The sequence below is a fragment of the Cherax quadricarinatus genome, chromosome 89, assembly GCF_038502225.1.
Source record: "Cherax quadricarinatus isolate ZL_2023a chromosome 89, ASM3850222v1, whole genome shotgun sequence".
In the NCBI taxonomy this organism is placed as follows: domain Eukaryota; kingdom Metazoa; phylum Arthropoda; class Malacostraca; order Decapoda; family Parastacidae; genus Cherax; species Cherax quadricarinatus.
In genome coordinates this window covers 104,057-124,653 of record NC_091380.1, presented here as the reverse complement: position 1 = coordinate 124,653, position 20,597 = coordinate 104,057, and the positions used below count along the sequence as shown (strand labels likewise).

At 40.9% G+C, this 20,597-nt stretch overlaps 1 protein-coding gene across 1 annotated transcript in view; it reads right to left on the bottom strand.

Moving 5' to 3' along the window:
* LOC128697165 (uncharacterized) overlaps positions 1–19,307 on the bottom strand; it is a 31,065-nt gene extending 11,758 nt beyond the window's left edge. Inside the window, exons 1-4 of the mRNA XM_070104232.1 lie at positions 19,126–19,307; positions 14,280–14,440; positions 10,669–10,741; positions 5,708–5,826 (exon numbers count right to left, since the gene is read on the bottom strand). Of these exons, the coding sequence (XP_069960333.1) occupies positions 5,708–5,826; positions 10,669–10,741; positions 14,280–14,440; positions 19,126–19,134 (362 nt within the window). The 5' untranslated portion in view covers positions 19,135–19,307. The remainder of the gene's footprint in view (positions 1–5,707; positions 5,827–10,668; positions 10,742–14,279; positions 14,441–19,125) is intronic.
* Positions 19,308–20,597: the final 1,290 nt, after the last annotated feature.

Genomic DNA, 20,597 nt, shown 5'->3' with positions numbered 1-20,597 from the left:
ATACCAGTTCCACCAGTTCTCTTCTTTGTTACTGCTGTTGGTGTGAAGTCATGACCAATCTTTGACTGGTGCTTCCTACTACGGCTTTTCTTTATGAATTGTTTTTCAAAATCCATATAAAACTTTCTTAACTCAGAAAACTTTTAAAACTAATATTTTCTGTATATGTTAGAAGACACTGACACACATCACTTAACTGTCTTCATGTTAGAAGACACTGACACACATCACTTAACTGTCTTCATGTTAGAGGACATTAACACACATTCCTCAACTGTCTTCGATAGAGTTCCACATCAGAGACCATTGAGGAAACTTAAGGCACACGGAATAGGAGGAGAAATTTTTTCCTGGGTAGAGGCATGGCTGACAAATAGGCAGCAAAGAGTTTGCATAAATGGGGAAATAATCAGAATGGGGGCACGTCACAAGCGGTGTTTCACAGGGGTCAGTGTTGGGACCGTTGTCGTTCACAATTTACATAAACGACGTAGATAAGGGAATAAATAGCAACATAAGCAAATTTGCTGATGACACCAAAATAGGCCGTCCAATTCATTCTAATGAGGACACTAGAGCACTCTAGGATGATTTGAATAGACTGATGCAATGGTCGGAGAAGTGGCAGATGCAGTTTAATATAGACAAATGCAAAGTTCTAAATGTTGGACAGGAAAACAACCATGCCACATATACACTAAATAATGTAGATCTTAATACTACTGATTGCAATAAGGATTTAGGAGTTCTGGTTAGCAGTAATCTAAAACCAAGACAGCAGTACATTAGTGTTTGCAATAAAGCTAACAGAATTCTTGGCTTCATATCTAGAAGTACGTATAAATAATAGAAGTCCTCAGGTTGTTCTTCAACTCTATATATCCTTGGTTAGGCCTCATTTAGACTGTGCTGCTCAGTTCTGGTCACCGTATTACGGAATGAATATAAATGCTCTGGAAAACGTACAGAGGAGCTTTATACCTTTGAAGAATTTTGAGAGTATATCTACTCTCTGAGCCCGGCCGTGGGCCAGGCTCATCTGATGCTCGCCTGGTCAACCAGGCTGCTGCTGCTGGAGGCCCGCTGCCCCACATATCCATCACAGCCTGGTTGATCTGGCACCTGGTGAAGATACTTGTCTAGTTTCCTCTTGAAGGCTTCAACACTTGTTCCAGCAGTGTTTCTGATATCTTCTGGTAAGATGTTGAAAAGTCTGGGACCCCGGATGTTGATATGGTGTTCCCTTATTGTCCCCATCGCACCCCTGCTCCTCACTGGGTTTATTTTACACTTCCTCCCATATCTCTCACTCCAGTATGTTGTTATGGCAGTGTGCAGATTTGGGACCAAGCCCTCGAGTACCTTCCAGGTACATATTATCATGTACCTCTCTCTCCTCCGCTCCAGTGAGTACATGTTCAAGACTTGCAGGTGTTCCCAGTAGTTTAGGTGCTTCACTGGCTCAATGTGAGCAGTAAACGATCTCTGTATTTGCTCCAGCTCAAATATTTCTCCTGCCCTAAACGGGGCCGTCAGCACTGGGCAATATTCTAAGTGAGATGACAAAGATGATCCCACGTATCAGAAATCTTCCCAATGAGGATAGACCAAGGGCCCAGAATCTGCACTCTCTCGAAAGGCATAGAATTAGGGGGGGATATGATTGAGGTGTATAAGTGGAAAACAGGAATAAATAAATGGGATGTAAATAGCGTGCTGAAAATTTCCAGCCAAGACAGAACTCGCAGCAATGGTTTCAAGCTGGAAAAATTCAGATTCAGGAAGGATATAGGAAAGCACTGGTTTGGTAATAGAGTTGTGGATGAGTGGAACAAACTCCCGAGTACAGTTCTTGAGGCTAAAACGTTGTGTAGTTTTAAAAATAGGTTAGATAAATACAAGAGTGGGTGTGGGTGGGTGTGAGTTGGACCTGACTAGCTTGTGCTGCTGGGTCTGGTGCCGTGCTCCTTCCTTGAGTGGAGGTGACCAGACTGGGTGGGTCATTGGGCTAATCCGGGGGTGAGGGGGGGACATGGACCTGCTCTGCATGGGTCAGTAGGCCTGCTGCAGTGTTCCTTCTTTCTTATGTTCATGTTAGAGGACACTGACACATCACTCAACTGTCTTCATGTTAGAGGACACTGACACACATCACTCAACTGTCTTCATGTTTAGTAAAGTAAAAGGACACAAGTGCAACTAATGTGACATTTAATTGTGGCAATGTTTCGCTCTCCAGGAGCTTTATCAAGCCATTACAAACAATACATGAACACAGAGGGTATATAAAGGCTCAGAGTGATAAGATAAGATAAGATAAGATTTCGTTCGGATTTTTAATACTAGAGAGGTACCATTTTGATGTTCACTAGTGGTAGTAGTAGTAATAGTAGTAGTAGTGACAAAAGTAATACAATATGGTAGAGCTATTACTTGGGTAACATAAAAATAGGTTGGACAAATATAGACTGGAAAGAGGCAGCTTGTTTCAGTGTTCACTCTCTGTAATGTGCTTTGTGTAGTATAACAGGAGAGACTATGTGATGGCAGGGTTTACTGTTTTCAGGAGGATTCTTGCTAAGACTTCGGAGATGGTGAAGCTGCCGTTGTTTTGTTTAATTGTATTCGAAACAGCGATCAGTGCTGATTCAAGGCACTTGAGTCTGCGGAAATTAGTTTCTTTGATCACTAATTGGGCGTCTCTGAATTTCATGAGATGATTGGTGAAATTTCGGTGTTGTACACAGGCGTTGTTCAAGTTATCGTTCCTACATGCATAAATGTGTTCATTGAGGCGGGTGTCGAGGCTTCTTGCTGTTTCACCTACGTAAATCTTGTCACAGCCTCCACAGGGTATAGTGTAAACTCCTGCATTGACTGGTTCGTGGTGCTTGGATTTTGTCCTGGTTAGATCCTTTATTGAAGTGCTAGAAGCGATGGCGACTCTGGTGTTAGCTTGTGAAAGTACTTTTGAAACGTTCAGTGCAACCTGGCTGTTGGGAAGAATTATAACTTTGTTGGGGGTGGTGTTGGTGCGTGGAGAATTAATGATCTGAAGAGCTCTTTTCTTGTTAGAGGACACTGACACACATCACTTAACTGTCTTCATGTTAGAGGACACTGACACACATCACTCAACTGTCTACATGTTAGAGGACACTGACACACATCACTCAACTGTCTTCATGTTAGAGGACACTGACACACATCACTCAACTGTCTTCATGTTAGAGGACACTGACACACATCACTCAACTGTCTTCATGTTAGAGGACACTGACACACATCACTCAACTGTCTTCATGTTAGAGGACACTGACACACATCACTCAACTGTCTTCATGTTAGAGGACACTGACACACATCACTCAACTGTCTACATGTTAGAGGACACTGACACACATCACTTAACTGTCTTCATGTTAGAGGACACTGACACACATCACTCAACTGTCTTCATGTTAGAGGACACTGACACACATCACTCAACTGTCTACATGTTAGAGGACACTGACACACATCACTCAACTGTCTTCATGTTAGAGGACACTGACACACATCACTCAACTGTCTACATGTTAGAGGACACTGACACACATCACTCAACTGTCTTCATGTTAGAGGACACTGACACACATCACTCAACTGTCTTCATGTTAGAGGACACTGACACACATCACTCAACTGTCTTCATGTTAGAGGACACTGACACACATCACTCAACTGTCTACATGTTAGAGGACACTGACACACATCACTTAACTGTCTACATGTTAGAGGACACTGACACACATCACTCAACTGTCTTCATGTTAGAGGACACTGACACACATCACTCAACTGTCTACATGTTAGAGGACACTGACACACATCACTCAACTGTCTTCATGTTAGAGGACACTGACACACATCACTCAACTGTCTTCATGTTAGAGGACACTGACACACATCACTCAACTGTCTTCATGTTAGAGGACACTGACACACATCACTCAACTGTCTACATGTTAGAGGACACTGACACACATCACTTAACTGTCTACATGTTAGAGGACACTGACACACATCACTCAACTGTCTTCATGTTAGAGGACACTGACACACATCACTCAACTGTCTACATGTTAGAGGACACTGACACACATCACTCAACTGTCTACATGTTAGAGGACACTGACACACATCACTTAACTGTCTACATGTTAGAGGACACTGACACACATCACTCAACTGTCTACATGTTAGAGGACACTGACACACATCACTCAACTGTCTACATGTTAGAGGACACTGACACACATCACTCAACTGTCTACATGTTAGAGGACACTGACACACATCACTCAACTGTCTACATGTTAGAGGACACTGACACACATCACTCAACTGTCTTCATGTTAGAGGACACTGACACACATCACTCAACTGTCTTCATGTTAGAGGACACTGACACACATCACTCAACTGTCTTCATGTTAGAGGACACTGACACACATCACTCAACTGTCTTCATGTTAGAGGACACTGACACACATCACTCAACTGTCTACATGTTAGAGGACACTGACACACATCACTCAACTGTCTACATGTTAGAGGACACTGACACACATCACTCAACTGTCTTCATGTTAGAGGACACTGACACACATCACTCAACTGTCTACATGTTAGAGGACACTGACACACATCACTCAACTGTCTTCATGTTAGAGGACACTGACACACATCACTCAACTGTCTTCATGTTAGAGGACACTGACACACATCACTCAACTGTCTACATGTTAGAGGACACTGACACACATCACTCAACTGTCTACATGTTAGAGGACACTGACACACATCACTCAACTGTCTTCATGTTAGAGGACACTGACACACATCACCCAACTGTCTTCACCACAACACTTAAAAATTTTCCTTTCTATAAGCAGGAGAGGGTATCATGTACATGTGTGCTTCTGCACATGTACATGTGTGTTTCTGCACATGTGTATGTGTGTTTCTGCATGTGTGTGTGTGTGTTTCTGCACATATGTATGTGTGTTTCTGCACATGTGTATGTGTGTTTCTGCATGTGTGTGTGTGTGTTTCTGCACATATGTATGTGTGTTTCTGCACATGTGTATGTGTGTTTCTGTACACATGCATGTGTGTTTCTGTACATGTGCAAGCATGTGGCATATGTAACACTGATGTGGCAGCAACATAATTTTCACAGCAAAACAATAAAAAATATGAAACATAACAGAGATTTAACTAATTTCTGTTAATCAATTCATTAATGAAGCAATAATTAAGTAAGGTTTACAATACATATATGGAACATGATGTAGTAATTTTGATCTGCTTAATTAATTAAAATACAAAGTAAAAACCTCAATTTAAAGGAACCTGATTTGATAAATTCTGGATTTAACGGACAATGCACGTTAAATCCAGAAATGCCCATTATTGTTACTATCATGGATAACAATTTTATTCATATTTAATGGACAATTAGCATTAAGCAACAAATCTCCCGACTACCCTAATAGTCCAACAAACTGAGGTTTCATTGTAACATCATTTAGCCCATCCTAAATATATTATGTAAGAAAATGAAAATGAACACTTGAATAAAAGTGCAAAATAACCCACCTCATAGTGGCCACTTTAACAAAATAACCCACCTCATAGTGGCCACTTTAACAAAATAACCCACCTCATAGTGGCCACTTTAACAATAGCCCAAGACACTGGAGAAGACACAAAGTCCTGGCTGGGCTTCTTAAACACACTAAGAACTTTACCATGCTCACTAAACATCATCTTCAGAGACTCCTGCGGTAAAACATTACGCATCATTTGTCTAAAAGTAACATTTTTGGTTAGATTTGATCAGTACACCTTAAATGTTAAAATCTGAGCTCATGTTAAATGTATAAATGTGTATGAGAATAATACAAATATGTATATAGCCTCTCCTCACTAAACGACGGAGTTCCTTTCCTAAGACCACGTCGGTAAACGAATTTGTTACTAAGTGAGGAACATACTATAATGGTAGTGGGTTTGTGTCAGCCATCTTTGATATTGTTTTAATGTCACCTTTGCACAATTCATGACATTTTTGGTATGCAGTGGTACCACAAGTTTCGAACAGCTCCCAACTCGAGCAATTATGTAAGTGTATTATTGTAAGTTATAGGTAGTAGGTTGGTAGACAGCAGCCGCCCAGGGAGGTACTACTGTCCTGCCAAGTGAGTGTAAAACGAAAGCCTGTAATTGTTTTATATGATGGTAGGATTGTTGGTGTCTTTTGTCTGTCTCATAAACATGCAAGATTTCAGGTATGTCTTGCTACTTCTACTTACACTTAGGTCACACTACACATACATGTACAAGCATATATATACACACACCCCTCTGGGTTTTCTTCTATTTTCTTACTAGTTCTTGTTTATTTCCTCTTATCTCCATGGGGAAGTGGAACAGAATTCTTCCTCTGTAAGCCATGCGTGTTGTAAGAGGCGACTAAGATGCCGGGAGCAAAGGGCTGGTAACCCCTTCTCCTGTATAAATTACTAAATTTAAAAAGAGAAACTTTCGGTTTTCTTTTTGGGTCACCCCGCCTTGGTGGGATACAGCCGGTGTGTTGAAAAAAAAAATTATTGTAAGTGCTTTTTTAAGTGTATTTTTGGGGGTCTGAAATGGACTAATCTAATTTGCATTATTCCTTATGAGAATAAATTTGTTTGGTAACAGCACTTGAACAGCCGTCTGGAATGAATTATGTATGAAACTTGAGGTACTACTGTATTTTTAAATGTTTATACAGTAATGTACTGTATATTATAAGAAACAGAATAGAAGAAATCAGCTCTAATATACATTATATAAGTATGCATACTAGTCAGAGAGCCAGTTGTAAGTCTGAATTGCTGGTAAACAGTTACGTCACTAAGTGAGGAGAGGTTATAATTACACCTACCATCCGACTTACGACCTGCTCGACTTACGACCACTCGACTTATGACCGTGTTTTTTATGCCAAATTTCTGGGAAATAAACAACTATTTGTGTTGTACACAGTGTTTATCCTAAACCTTACATTATAAAATACAGTACTAACAGCATAAAAAGTAAAGTAAAACATGAAATACCAAAATAAAACAATAAAATAAAGTCATTACAAAAATGTTTTGTTGATATTCAGTAGTAAAGTTCGACTTACGACCATTTCGACTTACGACCGGTTTCTCGGAACCGAACTCGGTCGTAAGTCGGATGGTAGGTGTAATTTCTTTTCTGCAGTATACAGGTAATGTAGTTCACATATAATTAAATATTGGTGGGCACAAAAGCCACTAACATGCTATGCTTCTTCATAAATAATTGTTATAGTATTTTTGTTGCTATTTCAGTGGTCATCTGATAAGGTGGGGTGACCTAAAAAATAAAACACATCCACCACTATTCATTCAACTGCTGCCTTGCCAGAAGTAAACTGACATCACAATTCAGATGACCCTTTGACTGCAGCATCCCACTACCCATCTTTCAGAGTACAAGCACTGTACCTCCCACTGAAACATCTCTCTCACCCATCTTTCAGAGTACAGGCACTGTACCTCCCACTGAAACATCTCTCTCACCCATCTTTCAGAGCACAGGCACTGTACCTCCCACTGAAACCTCTCTCTCACCCATCTTTCAGAGTACAGGCACTGTACCTCCCACTGAAACCTCTCTCTCACCCATCTTTCAGAGTACAGACCTCCAGGACTCAAGTTTGGCCAACCAGTTTTCCCTAAATCCCTTCATAAGTGTTACTGTGTTCACACTCCAACAGTGCATCAAGCACTGTTACTGTGTTCACACTCCAACAGTGCATCGAGTATTGTTACAGTGCTCACACACCAACAGTGCATCAAGCACTGTTACAGTGTTCACACTCTAACAGTGCATCGAGCATTGTTACAGTGTTCACACACCAACAGTGCATCAAGCACTGTTGGAGTGTGAACACATAAATACATGAAAAGATCAATAACCATAAATCCATAACCATAAAAAGATCAATAACATATAAATATGCAAAAAGATCAATAACAAATGGGGTCATATACAGAACCACAAATAATATTAATTATCAAATCATTACACTAAACATAATATAAGCTTTGAAAATACAGATGCTCCTCGACTTATTTTATTTCAACTTGACGATGGTGCAAAAGCAATTACACCCACCATCCGACTTACGACCTGCTCAACATACGACCATGTTTTGTATGCCAAATTTCTGGGAAATAAACAAGTGTTTGTGTTGTACACAGTGTTTATCCTAAACCTTACAGTATAAAATACAGTACTAACAGCATAAAAAGTAAAGTCAAAAATGAAATGCCAAAATAAAGTCATTACAAAAATGTGATGTTGATATTCCGTAGTGAGGTTCGACTTATGTCCATTTCAACTTACGACCGGTTTGTCGGAACCAAACTTGGTTGTAAGTCGGATGGTACCTGTACTGTGGAGATGAAACTTAAGATAATTACCCAGCATGAAGGTAGCAAGTCCAAATTTGTATTTATTTACTTTTCAATACTGGTATTTAGTTAGTTACAGTAATTACTTGTTTATTTACACATTTGGTAACAGCAGTTATTTACTGACTAATTTAGCACATCATATTTGAATTACGATATTTTTGACTCATGACGGATTTGTGAGAGCTTAACCCCGTCATAAGTTGATGACCACCTACACATGTACCACATACATTATGACTGTATTGTCATAAACCTGTCTGAATTTATTTATATGAATAAATTACTTGTATGATTTAATAAAAAACAAACTTACAAGAGGTGTCAATATTTTTTTGGCAACTTAAATATGTATCAATGTAATGGGGAACAGAATTCTTCCTCCGTAAGCCATGAGTGTTGTAAGAGGCGACTAAAATGCCGGGAGCAAGGGGCTAGTAACCCCTTCTCCTGTATATATTACTAAATGTACAAGGAGAAACTTTTCTTTCTCTTTTTGGGCCACCCCGCCTCGGTGGGATGCGGCCGGTGTGTTGAAAGAAAGAAAGTAATTGTAGGAAAGTCTCCAACTTCCTACACGATGTGTTACTTTTTAATAATGGTACCAGTTAGCCAGACTTGAGTCCTGGAGGTGGGAAATACAGTGCCAGCACTCTGAAGGATGGGTGTTGATATGTTGCAGTTTATTAACTATAGTGTAGGCACACCTCTGGCAAGACAGCGATGGTATGAATGATGATGAAAATGTTTCTTCATTTTCAGGTCACCCTGCCTTGGTGGGAAGATGTGTTAATAAAAAAAGTAAAACTTGATAACTGATACTGACAAATTAGTTTAAAAAGACACATGAGCAACACTAGGACACACAGTAGAACCCCTGTATACACTGATTCAGTATCTGTGGTTTTAGTTATCCACCATTTACTGTGGACCAAAAATACCTCTTAATTTTGCATAATAATGAACCCAAAGTGCAAAAGTAGAGAAGCCGACAGTTCCTCAAGGCCTAAGAGAAGCTGTGAAGTGCTTCTTATCAGTGAAAAAGTGTAAATTCTTCACTTATTGTGCATAATTTATCAATTAAATTTTATAATAGGTATGTATAAGACTTATATATAGGGTCTGCTACTATCCACAGGTTCAGTATCCACAGTAAGTCCTTGGAACGTATCCCCCACATCAACGAGGGATACGTTTCCAGGACTGAAATGTTAGGAAACATTTCAGTCCTGGGACCTTGATCAGCCCCAGGACCAAAATGTTTTCTAATAAATATGTCCCAGTGTTTGCTCATGTTTTGTTTTAGACCACTGTTTAGCCCTTCAACTGTCCATACGTAGATCTATGTTTGCATCGCTAGCACTCTGAATGTAGATCTGCATTTTTTTTTTACATTTGAAAGCATGTAAAATGAGACATAGATCTATGTATGGAGCGCTAGTGGTGCAAACATAGCTCTACATTTGGAGCACTAGCAGTGCATCTATGTATGGAGCGCTAGTGGTGCAAACATAGCTCTACATTTGGAGCACTAGCAGTGCAAACGTAGATCTACATTTGGAGCACTAGCGGTGCAAACATAAATCTACATTTGGAGCACTAGCGGTGCAAACGTAGCTCTACATTTGGACAGTTGAAGGGTTAATAATCCTCTATCATCAATTACTTAACTCTAAACCAAATTTTGTCTAAAATTATCTTTGGACCACTGCTGACAAGATGGGTACAGTGTGCATAATAGATCTATCATAAAAATTAAAAATGGCACAATACTGGTACAAGATCAACCATTTTGGTGCAACACTGACTAATAATTAGTCCAGGTTGGACCAAACCATCATCATAAGTTTCTTCTTCCTATGTGCAGGTTGTGTAGCTAAACTACTGAACAAAACTCGGTTATAATTACAGAGGCCATGATTACCACCCAATCTTTTAATAAACATTACCAAAAGAGCATAAGAAACAAAATAAGAATGTGATTTCATAATAACTAAGCCATAAATAACTTACCAAGCTGAGTAAGCTGGGAACATTGTTAACAAACAGCCACAAACCCATAAATAACTTACCGAGCTGAGTAAGCTGGGAACATTGTTAACAAACAGCCACAAACCCATAAATAACTTACCGAGCTGAGTGAGCTGGGAACATTGTTAACAAACAAACCACGAGACTCTCGCACATATTCCTGACACCTTGCACTACAAAAAAAATAAAAATATATTAGAAACATTTAGCCATTGTCAAAATAAGAGCAAGAATAAAGAAAAAAAGAAATCAGATGAATAAATAAACCAACAATTAAAAATAAATAATGTTTCTATCTTTGCTGTCATTTTCATTACAGAAGAAATGGCGGTTTAGTTTTTAGTGGAAAAATAAGACATAAAAATGATGGCAACAGTCTGAATGATTGAAAACTAAGATTAAAGGAGTTTGAATGAAAAATATCTTGAAACAATGTGAGAAAACTACTGTGGATTCATACTTGAATTATATGTTGTAATATGTCTGACCTGACTCTCCTTATGCAGACAATACTGACTCTCCTTACCTAGATAATACTGACTCTCCTTACCTAGATAATACTGACTCTCCTTACCTAGATAATACTGACTCTCCTTACCTAGATAATACTGACTCTCCTTACCTAGATAATACTGACTCTCCTTACCTAGATAATACTGACTCTCCTTACCTAGATAATACTGACTCTCCTTACCTAGATAATACTGACTCTCCTTACCTAGATAATACTGACTCTCCTTACCTAGATAATACTGACTCTCCTTACCTAGATAATACTGACTCTCCTTACCTAGATAATACTGACTCTCCTTACCTAGATAATACTGACTCTCCTTACCTAGATAATACTGACTCTCCTTACCTAGATAATACTGACTCTCCTTACCTAGATAATACTGACTCTCCTTACCTAGATAATACTGACTCTCCTTACCTAGATAATACTGACTCTCCTTACCTAGATAATACTGACTCTCCTTACCTAGATAATACTGACTCTCCTTACCTAGATAATACTGACTCTCCTTACCTAGATAATACTGACTCTCCTTACCTAGATAATACTGACTCTCCTTACCTAGATAATACTGACTCTCCTTACCTAGATAATACTGACTCTCCTTACCTAGATAATACTGACTCCCCTTACCTAGATAATACTGACTCTCCTTACCTAGATAATACTGACTCTCCTTACCTAGATAATACTGACTCTCCTTACCTAGATAATACTGACTCTCCTTACCTAGATAATACTGACTCTCCTTACCTAGATAATACTGACTCCCCTTACCTAGATAATACTGACTCTCCTTACCTAGATAATACTGACTCTCCTTACCTAGATAATACTGACTCTCCTTACCTAGATAATACTGACTCTCCTTACCTAGATAATACTGACTCTCCTTACCTAGATAATACTGACTCTCCTTACCTAGATAATACTGACTCTCCTTACCTAGATAATACTGACTCTCCTTACCTAGATAATACTGACTCTCCTTACCTAGACAATACTGACTCTCCTTATCTAGATAATACTGACTCTCCTTACCTAGATAATACTGACTCTCCTTACCTATATAATACTGACTCTCCTTACCTAGATAATACTGACTCTCCTTACCTAGATAATACTGACTCTCCTTACCTAGATAATACTGACTCTCCTTACCTAGATAATACTGACTCTCCTTACCTAGATAATACTGACTCTCCTTACCTAGATAATACTGACTCTCCTTACCTATATAATACTGACTCTCCTTACCTAGATAATACTGACTCTCCTTACCTAGATAATACTGATTCTCCTTACCTATATAATACTGACTCTCCTTACCTAGATAATACTGGCTCTCCTTACCTAGATAATACTGACTCTCCTTACCTAGATAATACTGACTCTCCTTACCTAGATAATACTGACTCTCCTTACCTAGATAATACTGACTCTCCTTACCTAGATAATACTGACTCCCCTTACCTAGATAATACTGACTCTCCTTACCTAGATAATACTGACTCTCCTTACCTAGATAATACTGACTCTCCTTACCTAGATAATACTGACTCTCCTTACCTAGATAATACTGACTCTCCTTACCTAGATAATACTGACTCCCCTTACCTAGATAATACTGACTCTCCTTACCTAGATAATACTGACTCCCCTTACCTAGATAATACTGACTCTCCTTACCTAGATAATACTGACTCTCCTTACCTAGATAATACTGATTCTCCTTACCTAGATAATACTGACTCTCCTTACCTAGATAATACTGACTCTCCTTACCTAGATAATACTGACTCTCCTTACCTAGATAATACTGACTCTCCTTACCTAGATAATACTGACTCCCCTTACCTAGATAATACTGACTCTCCTTACCTAGATAATACTGACTCTCCTTACCTAGATAATACTGACTCTCCTTACCTAGATAATACTGACTCTCCTTACCTAGATAATACTGACTCTCCTTACCTAGATAATACTGACTCCGCTTACCTAGATAATACTGATTCTCCTTACCTAGATAATACTGACTCTCCTTACCGACACAACACTGACACTCCTTACCTAGATAATACTGACTCTCCTTACCTAGATAATACTGACTCTCCTTACCTAGATAATACTGACTCTACTTACCGACACAACACTGACACTCCTTACCTAGATAATACTGGCTCTCCTTACCTAGATAATACTGACTCTCCTTTCCTAGATAATACTGACTCTCCTTACCTAGATAATACTGACTCTCCTTTCCTAGATAATACTGACTCTCCTTACCAACACAACACTGACACTCCTTACCTAGATAATACTGACTCTCTTTACCCAGACAATATTGACTATTCTTACTGAGATAACACTGACTCTCCTTACCTACATAATACTGACTCTGTAATGCACTACAGTTAAAGTTTAATTAACTCCAGTTAATTAAACTTTAACTGTAATTAAAGTAGCAATAGTATATTACTGTAGTTAAAGTACTGATAGTAAATTTCTCTAAATTATTCCAGTATTTGTACAACCATTGTCATACAGTAGAGTCCCCATATCCACGGAGGATAGGTTCCAAGGACCTGCCGTGGATACCAAAACCCGGGATAGTAACAAACGCTATACGTTAATCCTTTACATACATATTATAAAGTTTAATTGATAAATTATGCACAGTAAGTGGAGAATTCTCACTTTTTCACTGATGGGAAGCACTTCACAGCTTATCGTAGGCTTAAGAACTGCCAGCTTCTCCACCTTTGCACTTTGGGTCCATTATTATGCAAAATTTAGAGGTAAAAGGACACAAGTGTAACTAATGTGACATTTTATTGTGGCAACGTTTCCCTCTCCAGGAGCTTTGTCAAGCTGTTTCACTCCTGGAGAGCAAAACGTTGCCACAATAACATGTCACATTAGTTGCACTTGTGTCCTTTTACTTTACATATTGTCGGTAATTTTACCAACATATATACAAAATTAAGAGGTATTTTTGGGCCACAGTAAATTGTGGATAACTGAAACCTCTGATACTGAATCAGTGGATACACGGGTTCTACCGTATATATTTTAATACCTACCTCAGAATTGTATTCTTGAGGTGCATTACTGAGTTAAATATTTCCCTTCTGTCAACATAGAATTTCACAAGAGTAATCTACAAAAACCATTAGTGTTAAACAACTTACAGGTTATTACATCGAGAGAAGTTAGCACCTGGTCCAGCAGTGGTTATTCTTGAGTTTTTCAGGTCAATGTAATCATCAACTCGTGGATCCCAGTGACGAAGGTCATCACACTCTTGTGTATCAACCTTCACTACCGACTCATTCCTCTCCATATTTCCTGCCTATACATCATGCAGAGTTAGCAACTTGTATCAAAACTTTGGGGTCCAGTCCCTGGACCCATTATGTACCTCTGTAATGTTGAAATACAGTCCCTGGATCCATTATGTACCTCTGTAATGTTGAGGTACAGTCCCTGAACCCATTATGTACCTCTGTAATGTTGAAGTACAGTCCTTGAACCCATTATGTACCTCTGTAATGTTGAGGTACAGTCCCTGAACCCATTATGTACCTCTGTAATGTTGAGGTACAGTCCCTGGACCCATTATGTACCTCTGTAATGTTGAGGTACAGTGTCTGGACCCATTATGTACCTCTGTAATGTTGAGATACAGTCCCTGGACCCATTATGTACCTCTGTAATCTTTTGACTACTGCCCACAGGATGGGTATGGGCTGCATAATGAAGATATTAAACTAACTAAGAATTAGTAAGTACGTAACTTTATTTAGTTACAGGTACTCATAATTACAATTATCATACATAGTGTAAATTACCCTCCAGGATAACCCACTGGGGTCCTTGAAATTCCCATTACGTGGTCATATTCAGTTCGAAGACTGATGCTAAAAATCTGAAATTAGAGGAAGAATGACAGATCAATAAATATCTTTGTAAACAAGTTCAATCCATTATGGACATAAAGCAGATATATCTGAGATCCTGAGAACCATGAAGTAGATATCTCTAAGGTCCTGAGGACCATGAAGCAGATATCTCTAAGGTCCTGAGGACCATGAAGCAGATATCTCTAAGGTCCTGAGGACCATGAAGCAGATATCTCTAAGGTCCTGAGGATCATGAAGTAGATATCTCTAAGGTCCTGAGGATCATGAAGTAGATATATCTAAGGTCCTGAGGATCATGAAGTAGATACAATGGTCCCTCAATTATCATCCATAATCCATTCCTAGAAGTGGGACTATTATCGAAATGGACGATTTACGAACCAATTTTCCCCATAAGAAATAATGTAAATACAATTAATCCGTTCCTGACACCCAGAAGTATTAAAACAAAATTTTTTTTTACATGAAATATAGATGTAGTACATAAACAATACAATGGGAAATGATGAATGAAACATTAACAGCATAACACTTACCTTTACTGGCGATTCTTCTTAGTGTATGGGAGACTGGAGGAGGAGAGAGATTGATTTACTGTTTGGAAGGGGAATCCCCTTCCATCAACACCTCGGGTACCAAGTGCTTTTCTGGGGTTACTTCTCTTCTCTGTTTCTTAATGCCACTAGGACCAGCTTGAGAGTCACTGGAGTCCTGTCTCGCAAAAAAACTGTCCAGAGAGCTCTGTTTCTGGCGTCTCTTTAAAACTTCCCTAAAATGGGCCAAGACTCTGTCACTGTACAAGTTGCCGATATGGCTTGCAACATCCTTCTCAGGGTGATGTTTCTCCATAAATCTTTCCATCCTACCCCACATTTCAAAAATCTCCTTAATTTCTGAAGAAGGCACCTTCTTCCATCTCTCTTCCTCCTCCTCTGCAGCAAGATTCTGAGCTGCGATCTGTTGCTGTTCCTGCTGAAGCTCTTGCAGCTCCTCAGTGGTTAGCTCTTCGTTGTGGTCCTCCACCAACTCTTCCACATCCTCCAAACTCACATCCAACCCCATGGAACTCCCCAGTGCCACAACAGAGTTCACAACTGACAGGCTCATCAAGGTCAGCCACAAACCCTTCAAAATCCCTCTTGTGGACACAATCTGGCCACAATTTTCTCCATGCAACAACAGCTTCCTTGATTTCCTTTTTCTTTGCCACGATGGAAGATATGGTTGTATGGGGTTTGTTATACATCCTGGCCAGTTCGGCCACACGTACGCCACTTTCGTATTGTTCAATGATGTTTTTCTTAAATTCAATCGTATTTCTCACCTTCTTTACCAAAGGCTTGGTACTAGGAGCTTTCTTTGGAGCCATGGTAGCTTATTTAGCACTTGCAAGCACTAAAATGAATGGAATATTATGAAATATTTCGTATGAACACGTGAGGGGACTGTCACTCAATGGTAAACAACGGCTCAGAGCCATGAGTATGCTTCCAGGACGCAAGACGATTAGCGAGTTAACGAACCATTTGCGAGTCAATGTTTAGACGAAATAACGAGACTATTTCCGAAATGGACGACTTTCAGGCCGGACGATTATTGAGGGACCACTGTATATCTAATGTCCTGAGGATCATGAAGTAGATATATCTAAGGTCCTGAGGATCATGAAGTAGATATATCTAAGGTCCTGAGGATCATGAAGTAGATATATCTAAGGTCCTGAGGATCATGAAGTAGATATATCTAAGGTCCTGAGGATATCCCTTTGAGAAACAACTCAAAATATTGGATTCAAATAGGCTAAGTTTAAATTTTGAAAGGATATAGGAAAATATTGGTTTGGAAATAGAGTTGTTGATGAATGGGACAGTTAAAGTTCTAACGTAAAACTCCTTTATCATTAAAAATTACTTAAAACCTTCACGAAATATTTCAGTAATTTTGCGTTTTTTGTGTGTGTTTAATGTAGTATATGTTTACATTTAGTGAAGAATATACTAGTCTATAAGTTCAACTAGTAACCTTCTGTAGTCCACTTAAGAGGTGCCTGATTATTATAATGCTGAGGACCACCTGTCTGAGGACCACCTGTCTGAGGACCACCTGTCTGAGGACCACCTGTCTGAGGATCACCTGTCTGAGGACCACCTGTCTGAGGACCACCTGTCTGAGGATCACCTGTCTGAGGACCACCTGTCTGAGGACCACCTGTCTGAGGACCACCTGTCTGAGGACCACCTGTCTGAGGACCACCTGTCTGAGGATCACCTGTCTGAGGATCACCTGTCTGAGGACCACCTGTCTGAGGATCACCTGTCTGAGGATCACCTGTCTGAGGACCACCTGTCTGAGGATCACCTGTCTGAGGATCACCTGTCTGAGGACCACCTGTCTGAGGACCACCTGTCTGAGGACCACCTGTCTGAGGACCACCTGTCTGAGGATCACCTGTCTGAGGATCACCTGTCTGAGGATCACCTGTCTGAGGATCACCTGTCTGAGGATCACCTGTCTGAGGACCACCTGTCTGAGGATCACCTGTCTGAGGATCACCTGTCTGAGGACCACCTGTCTGAGGATCACCTGTCTGAGGATCACCTGTCTGAGGATCACCTGTCTCAGGACCACCTGTCTCAGGACCACCTGTCACAGGACCACCTGTCTCAGGACCACCTGTCTCAGGATCACCTGTCTCAGGATCACCTGTCTCAGGACCACCTGTCTCAGGATCACCTGTCTCAGGACCACCTATCTCAGGACCACCTGTCTCAGGATCACCTGTCTCAGGACCACCTGTCTCAGGACCACCTGTCTCAGGACCACCTGTCTCAGGATCACCTGTCTCAGGACCACCTGTCTCAGGACCACCTGTCTCAGGACCACCTGTCTCAGGATCACCTGTCTCAGGATCGCCTGTCTCAGGACCGCCTGTCTCAGGACCACCTGTCTCAGGATCACCTGTCTCAGGACAACCTGTCTCAGGACCACCTGTCTCAGGACCACCTGTCTCAGGATCACCTGTCTCAGGACCACCTGTCTCAGGACCACCTGTCTCAGGATCACCTGTCTCAGGACCACCTGTCTCAGGACCACCTGTCTCAGGACCACCTGTCTCAGGATCACCTGTCTCAGGACCACCTGTCTCAGGACCACCTGTCTCAGGACCACCTGTCTCAGGATCACCTGTCTCAGGATCACCTGTCTCAGGACCACCTGTCTCAGGATCACCTGTCTCAGGACCACCTATCTCAGGACCACCTGTCTCAGGATCACCTGTCTCAGGACCACCTGTCTCAGGACCACCTGTCTCAGGACCACCTGTCTCAGGATCACCTGTCTCAGGACCACCTGTCTCAGGACCACCTGTCTCAGGACCACCTGTCTCAGGATCACCTGTCTCAGGATCGCCTGTCTCAGGACCGCCTGTCTCAGGACCACCTGTCTCAGGATCACCTGTCTCAGGACAACCTGTCTCAGGACCACCTGTCTCAGGATCACCTGTCTCAGGACCACCTGTCTCAGGACCACCTGTCTCAGGACCACCTGTCTCAGGACCACCTGTCTCAGGATCACCTGTCTCAGGACCACCTGTCTCAGGACCACCTGTCTCAGGATCACCTGTCTCAGGACCACCTGTCTCAGGACCACCTGTCTCAGGACCACCTGTCTCAGGATCACCTGTCTCAGGACCACCTGTCTCAGGACCACCTGTCTCAGGACCACCTGTCTGAGAACCACCTGTCTGAGAACCACCTGTCAGTATTTAAGGAAGTATGTATATAAAATGAGCTATAAACCCGTATGGGTCATACAAACGCCATAACATTAACGAGGGGAAGCACTAAACTCGTACGGTTTGTGAAGCATCAGGAGACTGTAGGTGATTAGGTTTGATCCAAGGAGAGGACTGATCCTCTTCCTTGGATCAAGAGCCTTCATCCACAATAAGGTACTAAGAGACGATGCCATTATTATTATATTTCGAGAAGTGCTAAACCAGTAGGGGTAATGCAACACCTGGTAAAACTGGAGGTAATTAAGATCGATTTAAGATGATCCAATTCCTTGGATCAAGATCCCTAAAATTACTATAATAACGAATCGCTAAACCTACAAGGGTCATACAGCAAGATCCCTCAAAGAACGTGACAGCACCAGGACACAGAGGCGGGGACCAGGAGCTGTGTCTCAACCTCCTACAAGGACACAGAGGCGGGGACCAGGAGCTGTGTCTCAACCTCCTACAAGCACAAGTAGTTAAGTACTATGTGATATCCCACCAACATTTCACTATCATTATTTACCGCTATATCTTGCTGTGTCTTATCTTATTTATCTTATCTGACGGTGAAACATAAACTGATAACAAACTCGCTGTCTTCTCATCTTCCAAAATATTATTTATTTTAGTAAAAATCGAATAAAAGACAAAAATTTGACCGAAAAATTGAGTTTTGGTGATATAGTTGTTAAGGGCCGTTAAAGCTCGGGCCTCCCCCCCCCCCGTGCTCATTGTTGAGCGCTAAACCCGCACCCGCCTAATTGTACTCACCTAATTGTGGTTGCAGGGGTTGAGACTCAGCTCCTGGCCCCGCCTCTTCACTGAGTGCTACTAGATCCTCTCTCTCTCTGCTTCATGAACTTTGTCATACCTCGTCTTAAAGCTATGTATGGTTCCTGCCTCCACTATTTCACTTACTAGGCTATTCCACTTCCTGACAACTCTATGACTGAAGAAATACTTCCTAACATCCCTGTGACTCGTCTGAGTCTTCAACTTCCAACTGTGACCTCTTGTTTCTGTGTCCCATCTCTGGAACATCCTGTTTCTGTCCACCTTATTCTGTCCACCTTGTTCTGTCCACCTTGTTCTGTCCACCTTGTTCTGTCCACCTTGTTCTGTCCATAACCACGGTGTGGTTATGCATCACAAGACGTGGTGAAGGCTTGATCCTCCGTCTGCTCAGCCTCAGACACACATTTGCTATTTGTTCCATGTTTCCTCCCTGCAGATTAGACCAGTCTCAACATAACAGTCAGAATCTAACTGTTTAAGTCACCTTCAACAGTCTCCCTCTTGACTGTCTTTACAACAGTTAAATAATGACTAATTCAGAGGACGGGTTGCAGCAGCTGTAAGAAAATATTACCAACCACAATGGAAATAAGTCACTTTGACTTTTTTTGGGTTATCCTGGAGGGTAATTTAAATACTGCATGATAATTGTACTGATGTGTACTTGTACCTTAATAAGCTTAACATTTCACCCTCGCTGGGATCGATCCCGGATCCTCAATGTGGGGTAGTAAGTTTATTCAGGTATACACAAATACAGTTACGTAGATTATCATACATATCAGCATATGTGTACAGAACCTGGAATAACCCCCCCAAAAATCAGACAAAGTGACTTATTTCCACTGGGTTCCTGGGAGCTGAAGACGCTACCAATTATGCCAGCTACAGATGTACAAAGTGCCCAGCATAGTGCCAGAGGTTCTCATCAACCAAATAACCTTTGCAGCCCATGTTGGTCTGGCAAATCTAAGAGCAGCCTTCAGGAACCTCAACAAAGAGTCATTACA